General features: G+C 41.7%; 1 protein-coding gene and 2 long non-coding RNA genes across 3 annotated transcripts; 2 read left to right on the forward strand and 1 right to left on the reverse strand.

Moving 5' to 3' along the window:
* Positions 1-123: 123 nt before the first annotated feature.
* On the forward strand, positions 124-2,462 carry LOC145421268 (uncharacterized). The gene is made up of 2 exons (XR_013902602.1): positions 124-430; positions 1,319-2,462. It is a non-coding gene; the product is annotated as an uncharacterized LOC145421268 (long non-coding RNA).
* LOC113009484 (inactive tyrosine-protein kinase transmembrane receptor ROR1-like) lies at positions 1,896-19,671 on the reverse strand. The gene is made up of 9 exons (XM_026147795.2): positions 19,545-19,671; positions 18,028-18,345; positions 17,701-17,946; positions 17,394-17,596; positions 7,111-7,130; positions 6,651-6,810; positions 5,750-5,977; positions 5,184-5,548; positions 1,896-4,985 (listed from the first exon to the last, which is right to left on the reverse strand). The coding sequence occupies exons 1-9, from the start codon at positions 19,573-19,575 to the stop codon at positions 4,283-4,285; spliced, it is 2,274 nt and encodes a 757-aa protein (XP_026003580.2). The 5' UTR covers positions 19,576-19,671; the 3' UTR covers positions 1,896-4,282.
* Positions 10,632-13,360, forward strand: LOC113009257 (uncharacterized). Its single transcript, XR_013902601.1, has 4 exons — positions 10,632-11,649; positions 12,054-12,159; positions 12,259-12,748; positions 12,836-13,360. It is a non-coding gene; the product is annotated as an uncharacterized LOC113009257 (long non-coding RNA).
* Positions 19,672-20,370: the final 699 nt, after the last annotated feature.

The raw sequence follows: 20,370 nt of genomic DNA on the forward strand, positions 1-20,370 counted from the left end.
GTGTACATTCGCGTCTCAACGCGTGTCCAAGAAAAATCCATCGCGAGTCAAAATATCATATTTTGACGCGCGTGAACCGGAAATGTGGGAGGAATGTGGGAGGGAGTTGTGCCAGACCGGCAAGATGGCAGCTGTCGAGCTAGCGCTTGAAGAGAGAGTCTCCCTTCTCTATGTACTGTGGAGAGCAGAGCAGCAGCGTAAAAGACGTCCTCGCCGTACCTGGGTCCATCAGGTCCTCCAGAGGCATGAGCAGTTTGGTGAGTTTCACCACTTGCTCCAGGAGCTGCGCCTGGATGACGGCCGATTCCAGCGCTATCACCGTCGGCCAGTTTGAGGACCTGCTTTCCCTCGTCGGTCCCAGCATCGCCCGCCTAGACACCAACTACAGACGCTCAATCCCACCTGCAGAGCGCCTGTCCGTCTGCCTGAGGTTAGTAAAAGTGTTTAATACGGTAGTCCTTTATTGATATCTGTGCTAATATGCTAATCCATCCAGTTATACACTGCTAACATGGATGTGCTATGCTAACAGTGAATGCTGTCGATGTTTACTGAAAGCAAACTGTGGTACAGAGACGACTCTTTATAATATTTCTAGCGATACTCAGAAGGTCTCATCAAGCCCCGATTTAATTCGATTTATGCTGTTATCAGTGTTTGCGATGATAGCATGGCTGTGGTGTCCTATCAATGTATGCGCTCGGTGTTTGCTGATATCAAACTGTAGCATTAGCACCACTGAGTTAACATTTGTAGTGATACTCACTCCTTTTTATTTAGACCTGGTTTAATTCTGGGATAGTTGAATATTTGTATATAATCCCTGCAGCTGTCAGACTCTATAGCAGGGGTCACCAGCCTTTATTAAAACAGAGTTAGATCAAACTGAACAGTTTGGTTCATCTTTAGTTACATGGTTCTATCTTGATAAGCTGTCTTATCACAGATTAATTTTTCAAAAATATTAATGATTTAAGCAAGGAAAGGGCTACATGTCAACACACAACTCTTTATTTCTATTAATGTCTTACTTCATTCCTACCTGATTGACATGTTTAGGAATTATGAGTGATTGGCTCACTGTAGTGGCAAAAGTTGCTACCAATCAAATTATGATATGTTAAAGTTAAAACAAAACACAACTGTTTTAGATATGATCTAATATACATTTTGTAATTATCCTTATAATTACAAAATGTTTTATGTAAGATTTAAGTTTTGTGATTTAAATCTGACATCACAAAAGTATTTTGGAATTTGAATAATGTATTTTGTAACTGCAGTACACATAATACTGATTTTGAACAATTTTGTCCAGGTTCCTCGTCACCGGGGACTCCTTCACGACCAAGCATTCAGTTACGGAGTCGGTGTGTCCACGGTGAGCCAGATCACCCCCCAGGCAGCGACGTCCATCTGGGACTGTCTAGTGGACGACTTCATGGCTGTGCCTTCAACTGGAGACTGGCGGTCCATCACAGAGGGATTCCAGGAGCGCTGGAACTTTCCTCTGTGCTGTGCAGCTCTGGATGGGAAGCACATCCAGACAAAGGCACCCCATATATCATATAGGAGACACACACATTGATATACACTAAATATTTATTTCATTTCTTTTTTGTGGTGCCCAAATTTATGCACCTGCTTGATTTTGTTTAAACAATTATTGCACACTTTTTGTAAATCCAGTAAACTTCTTTTCACTTCTCAAATATCACTGTGTGTGTCTCTCCTGTATGATATTTAACTGACATTTTTTATTGTAACAACTAACCGTCCAAAGACATTCAAAACTGTTCTCAGAAATGGTGATTTGGTGGACCCCAGTGGATTCACATTGCTATTACAAGTCTGTATTCTTAAAACTGATCGATCATACAACAGAAGCAGCGGGATTTACCAAACATTATTTAATAAATGATTTTGCAATACAAAACATCTGTGCAAAAATATTCAGACAAAATACAAAGCCAAGGCCTCTCTTGATCAATATGCATGTAAACCTGTTATGGGTACACTGGCATTGAAATATACATATACTTTTGTTTCTTCTTACCAATAAAAGACAAAAAAAAAGGCACTATAATGAATTTTTGCCAAATACAAAAATACCTAAACTTGATTAAGATTCACAGTCTTGTGTACAAGTGGTTTGTGCACTGCTATATTAGTACATAGACTACATAAAAAAAGATGACTGTAGCCACAATGACGGCACCCAATGGTTGAAACCTTCACTTGAGCATTTTCACTTTTATTATTTTATTCTATTAGACTCTGTACACTCATACGGTAGCCATGCCTTATACTATTCTCTGCCTTATTAGCAATTGTCAGTGACAGCATCCTTAACAAAATGAGAAACGTCCTGTATTAAATAAGGCTTCACTGATGTCAAAAATCAAGTGAGAAGTGGACTGGACTGGGGGAGTCGCCCCCTGTTGGCCATCAGTGCAGACTGCGTTGGCCTTGCTTTTTTAAATCTGGAAGCAAAGTCCAGCTTATATATACAGTCTATGTTAGTATTCGTACATCATTTACATTGCTGGGGCTCATGGGTAAAGATGCTTAGGTAGCTCACTCTGCTTTAGAAAAATAGAATCACAAAAACACACAGAGAGGAAAGGCATTTGAAAAATACACTCTCAAATGATTTCAAATAGCATGGAAACAAGAGCACACCCTTCATGCTGCTAATAACAGCCAACCAGCTTCACTACTGACCTCTACTCACTTGAATGCTGAGGAAAACTAAAGAGCAGTAGGATTTATAAAGACAACTGAATTTGATTGTGATGCCATTTTTGTAGCTACTTTTTTCTTGTTGCTACATTTCACATGTGTCCACTTACTTTACAACTCAGAAATGCACTTTATTCTCTGCATGTCCTCAGTAAAAACAACCCGGATGTGTTATTGCTGTAGTTAAAACATGCACTCAGGAACATTCGCACCCATTGATTGTTGACTTGACACATTACTGCTGGTTTTCTGACTTTTGTTTTGAGGGAATGAAAGAAGCTTCATATTTGGCCTCTCATAAACCATCGTGGATGGCTGAGGCATAGTTTGTGCGGCTACGAAACTGAGACTCACCAAACACACACTTCGTCATCCTTCACTGGGAAACAGACAAAACGGTCAGACTTTTTTTTCAGGTTGTACTTTTTCTGTTAAAAGCTGCACGTGCTGAGCTTTTTTTTTCCCATCTCCAAAATGAAATCCGTAAAAACTTTCGGAAAAAACATAAAAGACTGTATCCAATCAATTATGCGGCGAATGAAGTGTTTGCCCTGAGAACGGTGTGGGTTAGCTGTGGAAGGAAGCGAGTGCTTTGTGATGTCTTTTGTTCATCTGCAGGGGGCCCTCTTGCCAGTTCTGAAGTTAGATGCGATGTCTCCCGGAGAAACAAAACTGGGGGGCGATGATGAAAAGAAATGATACTTAAAGGGAGGCCGATCAGATAAACTTCTAGCTTCACTGTGTCCGGTCTTCTTGTTGCAGACGTCTCAGACAGCATGATGAAGTTGGAAAATAAAAAAACAAAAAAAAACAAAACACACATTCAGCTGTCATTCTCAAAGGGACTTCTTAGCACCTGCATTAGTACTTTCATAGCTGTTGGCAGCATGGGAATTATGCATGCTAACATAAATGTTACTGATTGGTTTATGAGGGCCAAGGAGGCATCATTTATTGGAGCAGGCCACTGTTGATCGTTTTTATAAAGTTACTCGCCGTTCCAATTCCCTTGGATATTTGATTTTTTTGTGTTGACAAGCAAGCCAATGAACTAGTTTAGAAAAAAAGGCACCTGAAAGTCATCACATGAATATCCATGTCTGCCTGACATCCTGTAGGAAAAAGTCCATCGAGTGGGAATTGTTTAGTTTTTTTTTGTCTGATTGGAACACAAACTGTTGAATAAGGCCACGGGAAGAATGTTTTCACCTTTAAAGTGTTTTACTTAATAAAAAGTTCATTTGAATATATATCTTTGTATTTCATTCATTCATTCAGGACCTATGTACTGTATTTACACAGAGGTTAAAATAACATTTTCAAACCATGATAGTAAGTACGCCTCCTGTAAACAGTAAGGCATGACAGAGTCAGACAGCTGCTTATATAGCCTGCTTAGTGTTTCTTGGATACCCAGATGTGTGGCACGCTCCATCTCTGTTGGGTCTCGGTAAGACCAGAGAAGAACTGTGACGCTGCGCCACTGGCTGAAGCGCTAAACGTCTCATATCTGGGATCTAAGCTCAAAGAGGTTGAATATTTACAGGTCTGCAGTGATGACTGAGTCGTTGTACATCAGCACATCAGAGTCAGGGGTAAGCAGTGCTGAGGTCTGAGACACGTGGTCCACCATCCCCTTCTGGGAGATTTGTCCGTACACCTGAGCCGACCCTCCGCCGCTCCCCGGCATGATGCAGTGGGACAGCAGCGGCGTGTTGGCGTCATGGTTGGAGCCCGTTGTGGAGGGCACGCCGCTGACATGACCCGTGCTGGTGGAGCCGCTAGCGCTGCTGGGGGAGCGGCTTTTTGGAGGGGGCAGGTGGTGCTGGATTACCCTAGTAGGCGGAGCTGGGGGTGCAAAGTGAGCTGGGAATGCTGCGTATCCTGGCGGGATTGGGTATCCGTTGACTGGGATAAAGCGCTGGTGGGTTTGGGTCACGGCCATGGGCGTCCATGCTGGAACTGCACCCATCTGTCCCGGCGCGGGAATAGCCTGGGCTGGGTAGAGGTACCCCGCGGCGGCGGCAGCAGCGGCAGCATAGCGTGGGTTGCTAAGGTTGCTGACGGGGCTGGCGCTGAGCGAGGTGGTCTGAGTGGTGGCGTTGCCTCCTCCTCCAGAGGGCGTGCTGGAGCTGGCGTGGGACGACAACCCCTCCCAAGCTCGCAGGCGGGCGTGAATATCCTTGAAGCGCGGCCGACGTGCTGGTCCTTCCTGCCAGCACTCTGTCATCAGACCATAAAACCTAAAAGCCAACAGAGTTATTTCATTACCACAAACAGCAACAATCAGACTGCTTCTAAAACTCTATTTGAATTGAATACACTAAACTAACCCTAATACCAGAGTCCAATAAAGACACTTGCACACTTGAGTTTCACCATTAGCTGGATGCACTATCTTCTTGTATACTTCTCATATTGCACCGGTAATTGCAACATACCTTGGTGGGCAGTCTTCGGGGCAGGGCAGCAGCTGCCTCTTTCTCGCCATCTCCATCACTTCCTGGTTCGAGAAACCATAGTAGGGCTGTAGCCCGTAGCTGAAGACCTCCCACAGCACAACTCCAAACGACCAGATGTCCGAGTCTGTGGTGAATTTTCCCGAAGCGACGGCCTCAGGGGGCATCCAGCGGATGGGCAGCACAATTTTAGGCTGGAGGCAGTAGTAGTCTGAGGAGTAGATCTCTCTGGAGAGACCCAGGTCAGAAATCTTGACGTGGAGCTGCTCGCCTACCAAAATGTTCCGAGCTGCGAGGTCCTTGTGAACGCAGAAGTGGCTGGCCAAGTACTCCATCCCAGCAGCCACCTGGTTCACAATATTTAGAAGACGTTTCAAGGAGCAGTGAAAGGTAGACATTAAAACACTGATTTTAATTCAAAGTTTCTACATGAGCGATTAAGATCATCATCAACATTTCATGTAAATGGTTCATGTTTAAATGGAAGGCACAACAGTACTTCTTCCACTACGCTTGTAGCCAACTACGAGGATGTTTTTAGATCCTACCTGTATGGCCATATGCAGAAAATCTCCATGATCCAGGCTGGATTTCACCGTGCCGTCCTCATCGCTGCTACAGCCGACGTCTGAGTGTGGCGAACGCATGATGAGGAACTCGTGGAGGTCACCTTGGGGCAGAAACTCAAACAGCATGCAGACCGGCTGCTCCTGGGTAACCACACCCACCAGGCACACCAAGTTGGGGTGCTGAAGCTCGGTCAGCACTGCGGCCTCCTTTGATGAAGTTGGATAAATAACGGTGAATTTCAAAGAAACAAACAAACAAAAAAAGGTGGCTGGCAGGTTGATTTCAACATTTACTGGAAAAGTGGATATTTACAAAAGATGTGGGAGTTTAATGGAGAAACTGAGTCTGAAACTGTGTGGCTTTGACAGGTGATTATAAGAAGATCACCCAAGCTGGTTTCACAACGGCTCATTGATCACTTTTGAAATTGAGTCGATGGCAGTACCACTTTAAAATGTGGGCACAGTTCAGGTCTGCCTCACTTTCTGTAAACGGAAAGTGAGGATTACGTCTTACACATGCCGACTGCCTCAATCCGCCGTCACATCTAAATTTATCTGGACAACCTTCCACCAAGTTACAGTTTATTTTGGGAGCTATTTCCAGAGAACTCATCTACAGTTGAGCAGTTCAGCCGTCTCCAATCTTTCACCGCGTCTACCTTCTATAGACATACAACAAGCCGTGCTTGAAATCTTGTGGGCCTAGACGCCTTTCCTCTAAGAAAGCAGCCACATGTAGTTTTTAGCAATAGGATATTTTAGTGGTACATTTCATTTTCCAACTCTACACAAAGACGACTGATGTGGCTTCATTATTGTATATATATACATTTTTTATGTGTGTTGTAAAAACGGTTAATTTAGAAACATTTCTTACTTGCTGGAAGTCAGCCCACTGCTGGGCATTGGAAATGTCTTTGAGGGTCTTTATGGCCACAAGCTGGGCCTGGTCCATGCCCGGCAGATACAGATGACCTTTGTAGATCTTCCCTAGAGTACATTCTCCGAGCTCCTCCATGAAACGGACGGCTGATAATCAGAATCAGAATCAGAATACTTTATTGATCCCTGGGGGAAATTATTTTTTGTTACAGTGCTCCATTTTAAACCAACATTAAGACAAGACAGACAATACACTAACTAAGAATAGTACAATATATACATATATATACATACATACATACATAAGTCACTTATAAATAAATATTTGGAAAAGAAACATGTGTAGTTGTAGCAGCAAACAGTGTGTTAAGTGGATGCGTTGTACAGGGAGATGGCCACAGGCAGGAATGATTTCCTGTGTCGTTCAGTGGTGCTTTTCGGTAATCTCAGGTAAGGGAAGCTCCTTGGCCTTGCTCTACAGAAAGAAGGAGGAGGAAAAAAATGGTAAGGTGACATCAACAGGTTGAAAACACATTCAACAAAAATGAAATCATTACTTTCTTTGTCGGGTCAGCAGCCTTTCATCACCGCTGTCCTTGTAGGGAAAAGAAAACATGATGTCGCTGCTTTCAATCTGATGTAGGCGAACTGCCTAATATAACACCAAATCCGTGTTTGAATTGTAGAAGAAAAATAAAACTATAGCTCAGAGCTGATAATTCACGCAATCAGACTCAGCCCATTACATCAGCCCCCAAATCGCCCCTTTCACGCCTCTGGAAAGCGATGTGGGAAAATTGCGAAATCTGGCAACATGTCGCAGCTTAAAAATGTCATCTGGCTGACAGGTTAAGCAAAATTTGGGAAGATGAGGCAATTAATTCTCTTGCCAGTAAACCCTAGAATCAGCTGCAACAATAGCAGAAAACAATGTAGCGCTCCCTGTGAGGGATGACTTTGCTTTTTCATCTTTTGGAACTCACTGAGGAGTGCTCTGACTGGAATGCTGGGTTACAGCACATCTAAATCCAACAGGAATGAGCTGGGCTGTGGGGTTAGGACAGGGTCAGGCACGTTTTGGAATTCATTTAAAGTAAATTGCAGTCAATTAAATCCATTTCCTCATTAAGATAAAGAAAACGAATGATTCAAATGGAGAAAATGCGGTTCAGCAGTTTCCCACAAACACCACAGCAGATACACTGTGTAAATGCCATCTGTTAGAAATTAGTCACCTTAATAAGTATATTTAGTGTCAGATTTCTGTGTAAAATAGTTGAGGGGAAAGCAGATCACTTGTTTAAGAATTCATGAGGACTGTTCATCAGATGCCCCCCACCTTACCATCTCTCAAAAAAAAAAACGAAATCCAGGGAAAATGGCCTTCTTCAAAGGAAAGTTTATAAGAATTTATTTTTTATATTTTATGAGTGATTATTTTTTAATTTTTTAGGGGGCAAAGTCTGTGAGCTACACTTCTGAAAGTGTGAGCACAGACTTTCAAACCTCAGCTCAAGTTAATCCAATTTGGATGTCCGATCTCCAGCAGCAGCTTGGGAGGCCAGTAGAGGAGATGGGACCCACATTTTGTTTACAGCTTCACATGTGCAAAGCACGTAATAGACTTTAAAATGGAGCAAATCAGCTGAACACTTCACAGATATTAAAGCCTGATTATGGGGGAAAAACACATTTTCATCCATCTTCAGTGCGATAAGTCCCAGGTATGATGCCATAACTTTTTTTGAGACTCTTATCCAAAATCTGTGACGGTATTTTAATTTCTCAGTATGAATTTTTTTTTTTTAACATAACGTCTTATTACAATGTGTATCTTTCCCCTGATTTTTTCTTCAGGCAAATCTGTGATGTCAGGTTTCTGTGTGTGTCTTCTTTTTTTATTTTGATCATTAAGATTAGTCTTCTTTGCAACCAGAGCATGACCACGGTTGATAATCATACCGACCATCTCATTAGAACAGCACCAACAGATGACGGTGGGGATGTTGGGGACTGAATATTTTTTATATAAAGTCGATGGTGCCAAACTGCCACTCGTATCTATGCTTGGGAAGAGATAAAAGGTGCAGAAAGGTTGGCAGAGATTTCCAGATTCCAGGAACTTTGAGATGAATAATGAAATTCCTCTGTGAGGACACATGCACTCACACACTCACACATGCACACCGTCTGTACGAGCTCTGAGGGGGGTGGTGAGTGTGTGTGTTGTGCATGATGTGAGACACAGATGTTTTTAGTTATGGGTTTTTTCCCCGCTGTCTTTCCTCCCCACACCCAAACCCTCAGAACCTCCTCACACCACCACAGATTTCTATGTGTGTGTCTAAATGGACTGTCATAGGCAGTAACCCTTGGGTGACCCCCTGCAAGCAAAGCCTGTTAGGTAGCAGCTTAATCCAAGACAAAGCTGCAGATAATGAAAACAGGAAAGAAAGACATTTGACTTAGTAAAACGTCTAAAAGTCGGAATATTTAGCCCATATAAAAAAGTTTTTAAAAGACAGAAATCACACAGCCGCTCCCTTTTATTAAAATTTTCTTGTAGATCTGTAAAATTTAGCTACAAGGCTGAATGGACGCATGAGGGCGGGGCTTTGGTAATCTTTCAGCTGATGGTTATGCAGTCTGCTATATTTCAGAACCAAGTTGGCAACAAAGACCATTTAAAATCAACTGTATAATTCCATGACTGCATGGCTGTCACTCTCCTGTAAACGTAACTCTTTGCAGACACAAGGTCTTCATGTAAACAGCAAGGAGAGACTCCCTTTTTAGGTCAGTGAAACATTTATTCCAGTCCCCCTCCCAAAAAACCCTCAGAAACAAAATAAAGCAAGGATATTAATGGATTCTGACGCATCTGTGACATCTGCAATTCTCTCCGCGGCTCTTCGCTGTAATACTATACGCCTTACCTTGAGCATCAGCTCAAGTGTGCCCAGCAATACATGCTGTCTAGATAAACCCCCAACCCTCCGCCCTCAACCACCACAATTATGTGGAAAAAAAGATGTGCTTACACGACATGACAGGGTGTGCAGCCTTGAAGGCAACATGATACTCATGCTGATGTGAGCTGTGTGTTTTACTGGGAGACCATGATATACATTACAAAAAAGAAAAAAGCTCCAGTGGTATTAGGATGGACAGAAGCATAGCAATGGAAAACTAGATCTACTTCTACTGAATCGAGAAAAGGTTCCTGAGAAGAGATTTAATTTTCAGTATATAAGAAATTTGGGGCGTTTCTGAAGGTACTGTACCATGTTAGAGCATCTTAACATAGAGTCCTTGAATACTAGGCAGTTGTAGAGGATGAGTTACTCTACTTTAAATGACTCCCACCCCTTATTGGAGGATTTCAGCTTCTTCCTTTGGGACAGAGGTTTGCAGCCCCTAAATGCAGGCGAAGCTTGAAGAAACAGCTTTGTCCAAATTGCTATTTTGTTGTCGTTGTTGTTGTTGTAGCAAATGACACACATGTTTTTTTCTGTATTTTTTTAAAACTGTATTTATTTATTTACTGTACTTATTTCTCTGTTTATGACAGTGCTTTTATCTCCTTTTTGCCGTTTTATATCAGTATAGTGTTGTCTAGTTTTAGAAGCTGTGATTAGGACGTCTATTTAAATTTGTTGATTAAAGATCATAATTAGAGATCATAAGCTGCCTTTGATTTAGACATGTCTGATATTTTTGTAAAAACACAAAATAGTGTATATATATGAATATTTTCAAAAAATGCACAGAATGCTCTGTGAGTTCATGACATCATCATAACTGATTTACTGAGCAGCTGAGTTAGAACTTGTCACTCACACACTGAGCAGCACTCACAAACTTTCTGTTTCTAAACAATTTGTTCACTTTTTATCTCAGTCATGCCTGAAAAGACATCAGGTAACTTTTTCCATCGCTTTCGAGATTTGATTCAGAGAAAACGCACAGGTGGAGATGTAAGTAACTAAACATACTCATTCTTGACTTCTCTGCTGTTCAAATGTAAACGTTTCGGAGAGATGTGTTATATTTTGCTGCTTTGCACAGTGTAATTTTTGTGTAAGTCACTGTAGACAGAGCAACTGTCAGCGCTTCACCACAGAGTCCAGGATCCTGGACTTTCACAAAGCTCTGAGCAGTAAGAGAAATGTGTTCTTTCAACAGGCAGACACATCGCATATCGCACAGAGACCCAGAGATTATGCTGTGCGACTCCCACCTTTACCTAAGCAATGCGCAGGCTCTCCACAGAGAGTCCAGAGAAGCAGGAACTTAAGTCCCTGGTTGGATGACCCCTTTTGGAATCAGGAGGACCCTAAAAGAAGTCCGTGTAGCCTCAGCTCTGTAGACACACACACACCAAGTGAGCTGAGGGCCATTCCTCTCATTGACAGTCCTGTTGAGATGACACCGCTCACTCCAGTTCCTCCACCTCCTCGAGCAGCTTGTCCATCACAATTGCCTGTTTTCTCTGCTAAACATTTAGGAGCAGGTCAGTTCAAAGGTGATGCTTTTCTTTAGTGGTTACACCTGCTGTTAATCAGTTAGTTTAGATTTTAAAATTTGACACTGTAGATTATCTATTTTAATGCTAAATTACACATATTCTTGCTGTCCATTCATTTTATATGCTTTTTTGTAGAAAAAAAAAATCAGGAAGAAAAATGTCTATTGTTGTTTTTTTTAGTAAGATGTCAATTTGTAGTTATTTATTTATTTTTTTGTCTAAACAGACACGAAGGTCATTCGTGGAATAAGAGTCTTGACAGTAAAAGACAAATTTGGGCCTATTTTGGAAAAACTGCAGCATTTCCAGGATGGGATTGTAACCTCACCTGGACACACAGTACCAACCAAAACATTTACTGCAGTAAAGCCTTTGACTCCAAAACCTCCAACAGTTCCCATACCGCAAAAACGAGGACCTCGGCTTGGGACGCTGCTGCGCCGTGCAAAAGTCGTCCCTATAGACGGTAAGTGGTTTTCCTCAGTAACTGTAGAAGATGCTGAATAATCAAACTTTAAATTAAGAGATTTTTTAAAAAGATTTTAATGAACAATTAATCACTGCATCATGTACAATGCTTCAAATTAGAAGAAATTACATTTTCTCTTTACTAACCTCGTTGATTATCAGACAAGAAAGCAGACAGTCAGTGCAGTCAGAATAATCCAAGAGAGGGCAGGGTCAAACTCCCGCCTCTAGCTACACCTGTAGAGAGCCTGTCCCACAGCTTTAGTCTGCTGTCTTCAGACGACTGGTAAGAAGCGTAGTAAGGAGACATTAAATACTGCACAGAAACAGTGCTGCATAATGTGGCTGTGTTATTTGTGGTGTTCCTGAAGTCGTGTTCAATGTTGTGTTGTGTAAATACAGGATTAAGAAAAGACAGGGGTTGCAAACTATTCAGTCTCTGGCAAAGCACCACTCGGACATCCTGAAGACTAAACTGCATGAAGTGTGTCTGGTCCTCACTGAGGAGGTATTGCACACTTTATGTTTCTTATATGTGTTTCATGCAGCTAGTTTCCCTTCAAGTGCATACTACAGCCTCAACTGATGATTTTCACTCACATTTTAGGTGAAAAACCAACGCTCAGCAGTAGCCTGTGAGGCCATACATACCATCGATGAGCTCTACATTCAGCTCCAGAAAACAATGGACCCAGAAGTTGAAACAACAGGCCGAGCTCTATTGCTGAAGCTTGCACAGACCAACAACAACTTTCTTCATCAGGAGGTCAATCTGGCACTTGATGCCATGGTGGAAAATTGCAGCCATGGATGGATTCTGAGCGCTCTGTTTAACACAGGACTGACGTAAGAGGAGAGAAGAAGCTGTAGTGATTTTATTAGAAGACATGAAAGAGAGATGATGTTCACTGAGTTGTGTGTCTAATATTGTCCTTGCTCAGCCATCGCTGTGTCGCAGTGAGGAATAGCACAGCTCAACACCTGCACCAGCTGGCTGACAAAGTTGGAGCAGCCGTCATCCTGAAAGCAGGAAGCTTCACTGAAAGGTTTCTAATTGCTGCCTCTAGAATGGCAGGGGATGCTGCACCTGAAGCCAGGTGGGTACTTTTAAATGGGTTTGAAGTGCATCAATGTTTTATTTTCTGTGAGTTTACACAATTAATGACAACTGTAATCTTCCACAGGTACCATGGGCGAACAATCATCAAGAAACTGACCCTTCACAAGGACTTTATGAATTTGTGGATGAAGATTGTCCCTGAAAAAGACAGGCGTCCTGTGGAGAAGAGCCTGAAAAAGGCTAATAATTACAGGCAGCAGGTCAGCATTCAGACTAGGCTCTCCTCTCCAGCAGGGCCTGGGATCCCCAGATGTGACAATGCAAGTCCTGACGAGTACAGAGGAGAAGAGCTACAGTAGCAGCAGCACTCTGAGGCTAAGCTGGGAAAGTGGTTGGAGGTTCAACCATCATGACCACAGACAGTCCCAGTCGCTCTGCAGGAGTAAACTTCTCCATCTTCAGGACTACAAACTATTTCTCTGAAGGACAATATTATTTAGATTTACATTAATTATTATTACATCATTCTTATTATTACATTATTTGTATTATTTCATTATTATTATCACATTTTTAAGATCCTGAATGGACAATGAATGAATAAATCCCTTTTTTTTTCATGTGAATTAAAATGGCACTTTGGTTGGCACATATACAGTTTCTGTTTTTCTGTCAACAAATATTAATACATTCTTAGTTCTCTTGTTTTCGTTTTTAACCCATGATTTTGCATTTTTATCAGGATTCAAAGTCATTTTTATAACATAAAGAAATATTAAATAAATACTAGAAAGCGAAAATTTCAGAAGAAATTTTAAGTGTGTCTATGCTAATCAGTGTAGTTTAGAATAGAATAGAATTCAACTTTATTGTCATTGCACATTTCTTGGATTCATTTTGTGATTTATTAAATCTATAACTGTTATTCTAATCTGCTGCTGAGTCTCTTACACTTTTCTTTATGCTGTATATTTTCACGTCTCTGGAATAGTTGGAAGTTAGATAGTCAGCTGGGAAACTTTGTGTTAACTCATGGAGCTGAGGATATCGTGGACATGCTGACCTCGCTGCGTGGTGTACAGAGCGAGGTCAGCATGATTAATATTCACAATAAAAATATTAGCCGAACATCATGAAGTCTGTATGTGTTTCATAGTGTCGAACAACCTTTGTACAGTTAAAGCCAGCAGTTACTACATGACAGAAACACCAACGTTATCTCTTTTATGCGTTTATACACAGGTCACGCTGATTACTGAACAAAAACCCAAAGATCAGATGTTAAACAAATTTATTTGCTCTCTCTCCTCCTTAAACATGTTTTTAATGTTAGTTATGATTCAGAATTGGCGACTGAAACACGTAAGACACATAAGAACATCAGGAAATAAAACACCGATAAATATAACCTCAGTAAAAGAAGTCAGCGGGGGTTACTACAGCTGTGCGCTTTGTCGGTGGGATTGCTTGCGAGGCGAGCGGGTCTATCCCACGCTTTGCCGTGAGACTGGGCAGACATCTCCGAAATCATCGAAACACTTTTGCAAAGAGGCTGTATCTTGACAAACCGACCAGACACATGAAGATTATAGTGATGGGATTTCCGGCTCTTTTTAGAGATCCGGCTCTTTCGGTTCGGCTCACTAAAAAGAGCCGGCTCTTTCGGCTCCGAACCGGCTCTTCAGGTTGTTTTGTTGCTTTAATTAATTTATTATTAACAATAATATAAAATTATGCACAAAAGGAATTACTAACGTAAAAACAAGTGGTTTTATTTATATATGTTTATATATAAATATATGCGGTGGCCCCTAGAGACAAAACACGTACAAACTCCAAAACACATTTCTAGCATGAACTGAACTTCCAAAGCAGAGCTACTAGATCACTTAAATTACACAATTGAAAGCATGTGTGTATTGTTTGTATATTTATACACAGGCACTCATATATATATTCAAATAATTTAAAAAAAAAGTTCATTTACCTGTTATTACCACACACCAAATCCGGTCGTTGGTACTTGCTGGCTTGTGTAGCCACAAGATAACAAAGGCTCAACACTGCGCCCAGCATCCTGGAGCACTTCTGTTGTCTTTTGTACGTGTTTTGAGTTTTTATGTGCTTCTGAGTTTTTATATGCTTCTGAGTTTTTACGTGCTTCGGAGTTTGTACGTGTTTTTACGTGTTTTTGGAGTTTTTACGTGTTTTGGAGTTTGTACATGCTTCAGAGTTCGTACGTGATTTGAAGTTTGTATGTGCTTTGTCTCTAGGGGCCACCGTAAATATACTTTTATTTATTCACTCCACATAAAATGTAATAAATAAATCATATAATACAAAAATCAACTATTCACATTTCAAGTTTTAACTATTTAAATTTTCAGCTTTTTCCTTTCACAAATTTAAAGTGAAAAGAACACAAAACACTGCAAACCACAACACAATTAAATATAAATTATAATATGAAAACTAAAAGAACATGCATATTCTCTGTCATATGGACCTGCATGAATAAACTTTCTCAATCCTTTATCATCTGCAACCGAAAATAGTTGTGGATGATTACTATACCTTTCTAATGTTGTTGTCCCTGCCTCTCTTTCTCTCCCTCTGGCTCTGTTCCTGTGCTACTGAGTGTAACTACCGCCCCTCCCCCCTCTGCCCAGCGTAAAGCACAAGGCTCGCGTGCAGAGTGAAGCGGAAAAAAAGTGCGAGAGAGAGGCCGAGAGAAAGAAAAAAAAAAAAAAAAACCCCACGTGACGGCTCGCGATAAGGAGCCGGCTCGCGTCGTTCACGTCAAAGAGCTGGCTCTAAGAGCCATTTCGTTCGCGAACGACCCATCACTAGAAGATTAAACCACTACATTCTCGGCTAAAAAAATATTAAAACGGTATTTGGTGACACACAAACAGGGTTTTTCAAAGCTCAGTTCTGTTAGCTTCCACATGCCGGTTGTTGTGTGCTAGAAACAATGGCCACCAGGCCAAAGCAATGGTTTTGACTCGATCAGCGTTAACCCCGCCCCCCTGAGTTTGAGGCTGACAGATAAAATTATTTCATGATGAGAGCCAGGCGCCAGGACTGCCAAAATGAAATAAATAAATATATCATTAAATAATTAATTAAATGTGTCAATAATTAATTAAATGTGTCAATAATTAATAAAAATGTGAAATACATAAATAATTAATTAAATGTGTCAATAATTAATTAATTAAATGTGTCAATAATTAATTAAAATGTGAAATACATAAATAATTAATTAAATGTGTCAATAATTAATTACATGTGTCATAACTATTTATTTAATTAATTAATTCCAATTTTAATTAATTATTGCCACATTTAATTCATTATTTAATGGTGTATTTAATTAATTCATTATGGCAGTCCTGGCGTTCCATACTGCTCTACCAGGTGTAACAATTGAGTTTAACATCCAGGCATCCATGAAAACGGAATTTATGACATTTAACGGAGTTAGAAGTTAGCAGGGAGTTAGCTCGCTAGCTTCTATCTAAATACAATATAGCATGTCCTGACTGCGGGGTTTTGGAAACAAATTAAAATGTACAGCTCTGTTATCACTTCCAGCATAAATGAAGACAGAAAACTAAACAGCAGTGACGTTTGTAGGGTTACTGAAGTTGGGCTAGCTGGTATATAATGATGTGCTACGTGACCGCTAGCGACACAGCTATGTTAGCATAATATAAACAAGCTAACTTTTTTTTCCACTCGATAAAAGTTAATGTGAGTGTTCTCGGTGGTCAGGAACAAATGTAATCGCATGGCAGGATGCTGTAAAAGGACCAAACTTCAGCCAGGAGAACAACTGAGATAATCCATCCACAATACGAGGTTAGTCATTCATATACTGCTGCATGGGCTGGGCTGTAGTTACATCCTAAGGTTTTAAAAACTGAGCTTAAATAAATGATTAGCGGTAATAAAAGCCGAGGGAGGTCAACAGTGATCACTGACTGTTTTAGGAGCTTTTTGAGATCAAATAGAAGAAAATACATAACATTAAACATGTTAACAACACAAAAGCCATATTAAACGCAGACTACTTTAGACCCGGAAGTAAGATTCGTCGCGTCATCACTGAACAACCGGATAAGAATAATAAAGCCGACGAATAGTAATAAGTGTGCCTCTTGGCATAGGCACACTTAAAAAGATGAATTAAGTGAGAGGACCAAGGATAAGGAGAAGTGTAAGGGAAGGGTGTGGAAAAAGAGACAGTGAGAAATAAACAGGAGGGAGGTGGTGGGCTGCAGTTGAACATTCCTGAACCTGCTGAGCTCTGATGACGGATCTGATGCTTTGTCTGAGACAGGTCGTTACCACACACACTCAAGCCAGTAACCCCGGCATGCCGTGACATATCCCTAATGACACACAGAGGGCTGTGCCAGTGTTTTGACTCCTTCTGCAGTCTGTTTGCATGCCAAACGACAGCCTCTTTACAGTCATTACACAACAGCGTGATGATGCACTTAGTGTCCACTTCAAAATCGTGAAGTTTACACTGTTTAATTTTTGCGTTGATATTACATGTAAAAAGTGTTCTATATCTGCAGAAATAAACGGTAATCTGCAGGATTACCAGGAAGGCCCTCCGTCATTTATTCCCCACCCTGAGTGCCATCTGCTGTGACTGTAACGCTCCCTACCTTAGGCTTGTATGCAGTCGCGAGCATGGACATCTCAACGTTCTGGCCGCGGACGGGTTTGGGTTGGCGCGTCACGGGAGGCCTGGAGGACTTCTGGTTGTTGCGGCACACGCAGATGAAGAAGAAGACCAATGCGATGGCTAAGGGGATTACCACGCTGGGAACCAGGATGTACAAGATCTCAATGCCAGACTCCTTATGGTCTAAACAGATGGGACATCGAGAGAGGGGAATCATCTCATTTCACACGTCACACATGTGTCACAAAGGCAACATCGCAAACTACGATTTAAAACTAGCGTCTCACCACAGAGGGGTATGTCGCAGAGCTCCATTCTGACCCCCTCATCTAGTGTGAAGCACCAGGGGGCCTCGTGTTTGTTCCCTGGGTTGCGGCAGTACGAGTGTCCTCCGTTAAGCTCCGGGTAGCGCACAGCCTGGTAGTTGTGGCTGTGAGGATACTGGGAGTTCCACGGCTGACACTGACGCCCTGACTTGGTTATGCTTACCGTCCCTCTGTAGTCTACCCCACTGTTGTTATAACATTTGTGATCTGGTGGAATATAACAGACAATGATGTTTTAGCAGCGTCAACACAGTAAATCATTACAATTGCCACATGAACATGTCTCACTCTTGTTAATAGGCTCTGTCATAGGGATCCCGATCCTCAGACAGTTGGCGGCCTCGGGGCTGTCGGAAGTAGCCAGGTCATCGCAGTTTGGCAGTTTCAGTCTCTTCAGTATTATCGGGTTGGAGCGGGCGATGATGTACTCGGTTTTACACAAGTCGTTCTCCAGGATCTCGCATTCGTCCTTACAGAGGTCACGGGGTTTGTCGGACCCCGAGCTGCGGTCGCACGTTGGGAAGGCAAAGTGGCAGAGGGAAGGGATGGCGAACTGCGAGCAGCGGTCAGACAAATGGTTGGACGTCCCGATCATGGTGAAGGCCGCTGGGAACGAGAGGATTCAATTTCAGCTGCTTGAAAGTTTCTAAATAACGAAGAATTAGGAGACTGAATAAAAACAGAGAATTTCATACTTTAAATGCACGACTCGCGCACAGCGATGCTGTTCACTTATTGCAAACATGTGCATTGCTGCGGCTGTCATTATCACTACGGCGACTACGATGAAGAGGAGACGCGAATAAAAAGCGGCCAAGTGAACCTGACAACCATCCAAATGTTTCTCCAGCACATGTTGCTTGAGTAAAAAGGAACATAGAGATCAGTAAGTGTGACATTAAATTCAAGATGCTGAATCTGGACTCTGATATGATTTACAGTCCTACTGTTGGCCTGTTACGACTCTGTGGCGCCATAAATCTCAATTATCACTCGTCCTTGATGTTTCAGATCAGGCTCTGGATTCATGGCCTGCGTCATTCCCTGAACTGTTGCACGGATATAATCAATAATGACCTCTGAGGACAAACGCATGCATACGCATAAAACAAAAAGCACACACGCTGAGACACAGACGTGTAACAACACTGGAAACAGTGTGTCGGCCACATGTGATTCATACTGAGTGGTGAACTCCCTTTGAACTCTCTAAGTGACGTTCTGCTTCCTTCCTGGAGCATATTAATTATGATTACCTTCTGAAAAATCTGAATTTACACAAAGTTTTTATTGAATTACTACATCTTTTTTATTTTTAGCAGCAAATTATGTCTCTAAAAGAGTTTGGCAGTTTCAGTCTCTTCAGTATTATCAGTATTATCAGTATTATTTGTCTTTTAGAGACAAATTATGTCTCTGAAAGACATAATTTTCTCCCATTTAATTGAATCTACCAAAAATGCAGGTGCCATCTGCCATCAAGAGCAAGGACAGAAGAAGCGGCACTTATTCCAATTTTTCAAACAAAGCATAAAGAAATGACTTTTGGCTCAAGACTTTTGCACAGTACTGTATGCCCTTTGGTCATTGATTGTGTTCAGTTGTCTTTCTTGAATCTGCAGGAACTAAATATTTAGTAACATGGAATCATCTTCATCAAGTTAAGCCTGTACACACAAACTAATCAAACGTTTCTTATGAATGAATATGTATTTATGATGGATGTAGAAGTAAATTTAATCTATTCTCAAAACATTAATTCGATTTGTGTTGGCTCGAAGGAGGTTTAGCCCGCTCAAACTCACCTGTGATCTGGGTCTCAATCTCCCCCTGCATCTGCAGCGAGTCGACAAAAATGCTGCGGTTGCCGATAAAGCGGGCGCAGGCTATGCCTCTGTACGGCTGGCAGAATCCATCTTCAGGAAACCCGTTGCTGAGAGGTCAGAGGGGCGAGAAAGAGAGGGTGCTTTTAAAGTTCGTCTGAACAACATGAATCAATTTCATCGACTCTTTCACAGGAAAACCACTAGAGGTCAGTCTACATTAGCATATCCCACAAGACCAACTAGTTCCACTTCTGTGGAGGGAAAGGCTGCTCCTTGCTGCCTTTGCTTGGCTACAGATCAGGCAAACTCAAAGGCAGATATCTAATACACATAAATGTCCTTATTCACAGTAAACTGCTTTAAGAATCTCACGTCGGACTTTATTCGTGTTGCGTCAGAGAGTCGTCACTCTGAGCCACAATTTAAAACATATGAAAGGAGAAAGAGAGCAACCTTGTTTCTACAGCTATGCAACTCCACTCAGTGAGCTTCTTTTGGGGCATTTCTTTTAATTTCCTCGTTAATGTAACGATTCTTATCCCGCTTAACACAGTCATCATCATCCTCTCCCCTTCCTGTCTCACTCTCTGTGCTTTTTTATTCTTTCTCCACACACACACACACACACACACACACACACCCACACTTAAGACCAGGCACAACTGCAATATGTGGTATAGGCGAGTCCACGATTCCACTGCATATATGAAGTATATCCTCATGGTGCAGACCTGCTGCCTGAGTAATGGCGAACAGAAGCAGCTAGACTATGACATTTTTAATATATTTAACTTAAAGTGCAGCC

The sequence above is a fragment of the Astatotilapia calliptera genome, chromosome 17 (genome assembly GCF_964374335.1).
Source record: "Astatotilapia calliptera chromosome 17, fAstCal68.1, whole genome shotgun sequence".
Lineage (NCBI taxonomy): Eukaryota > Metazoa > Chordata > Actinopteri > Cichliformes > Cichlidae > Astatotilapia > Astatotilapia calliptera.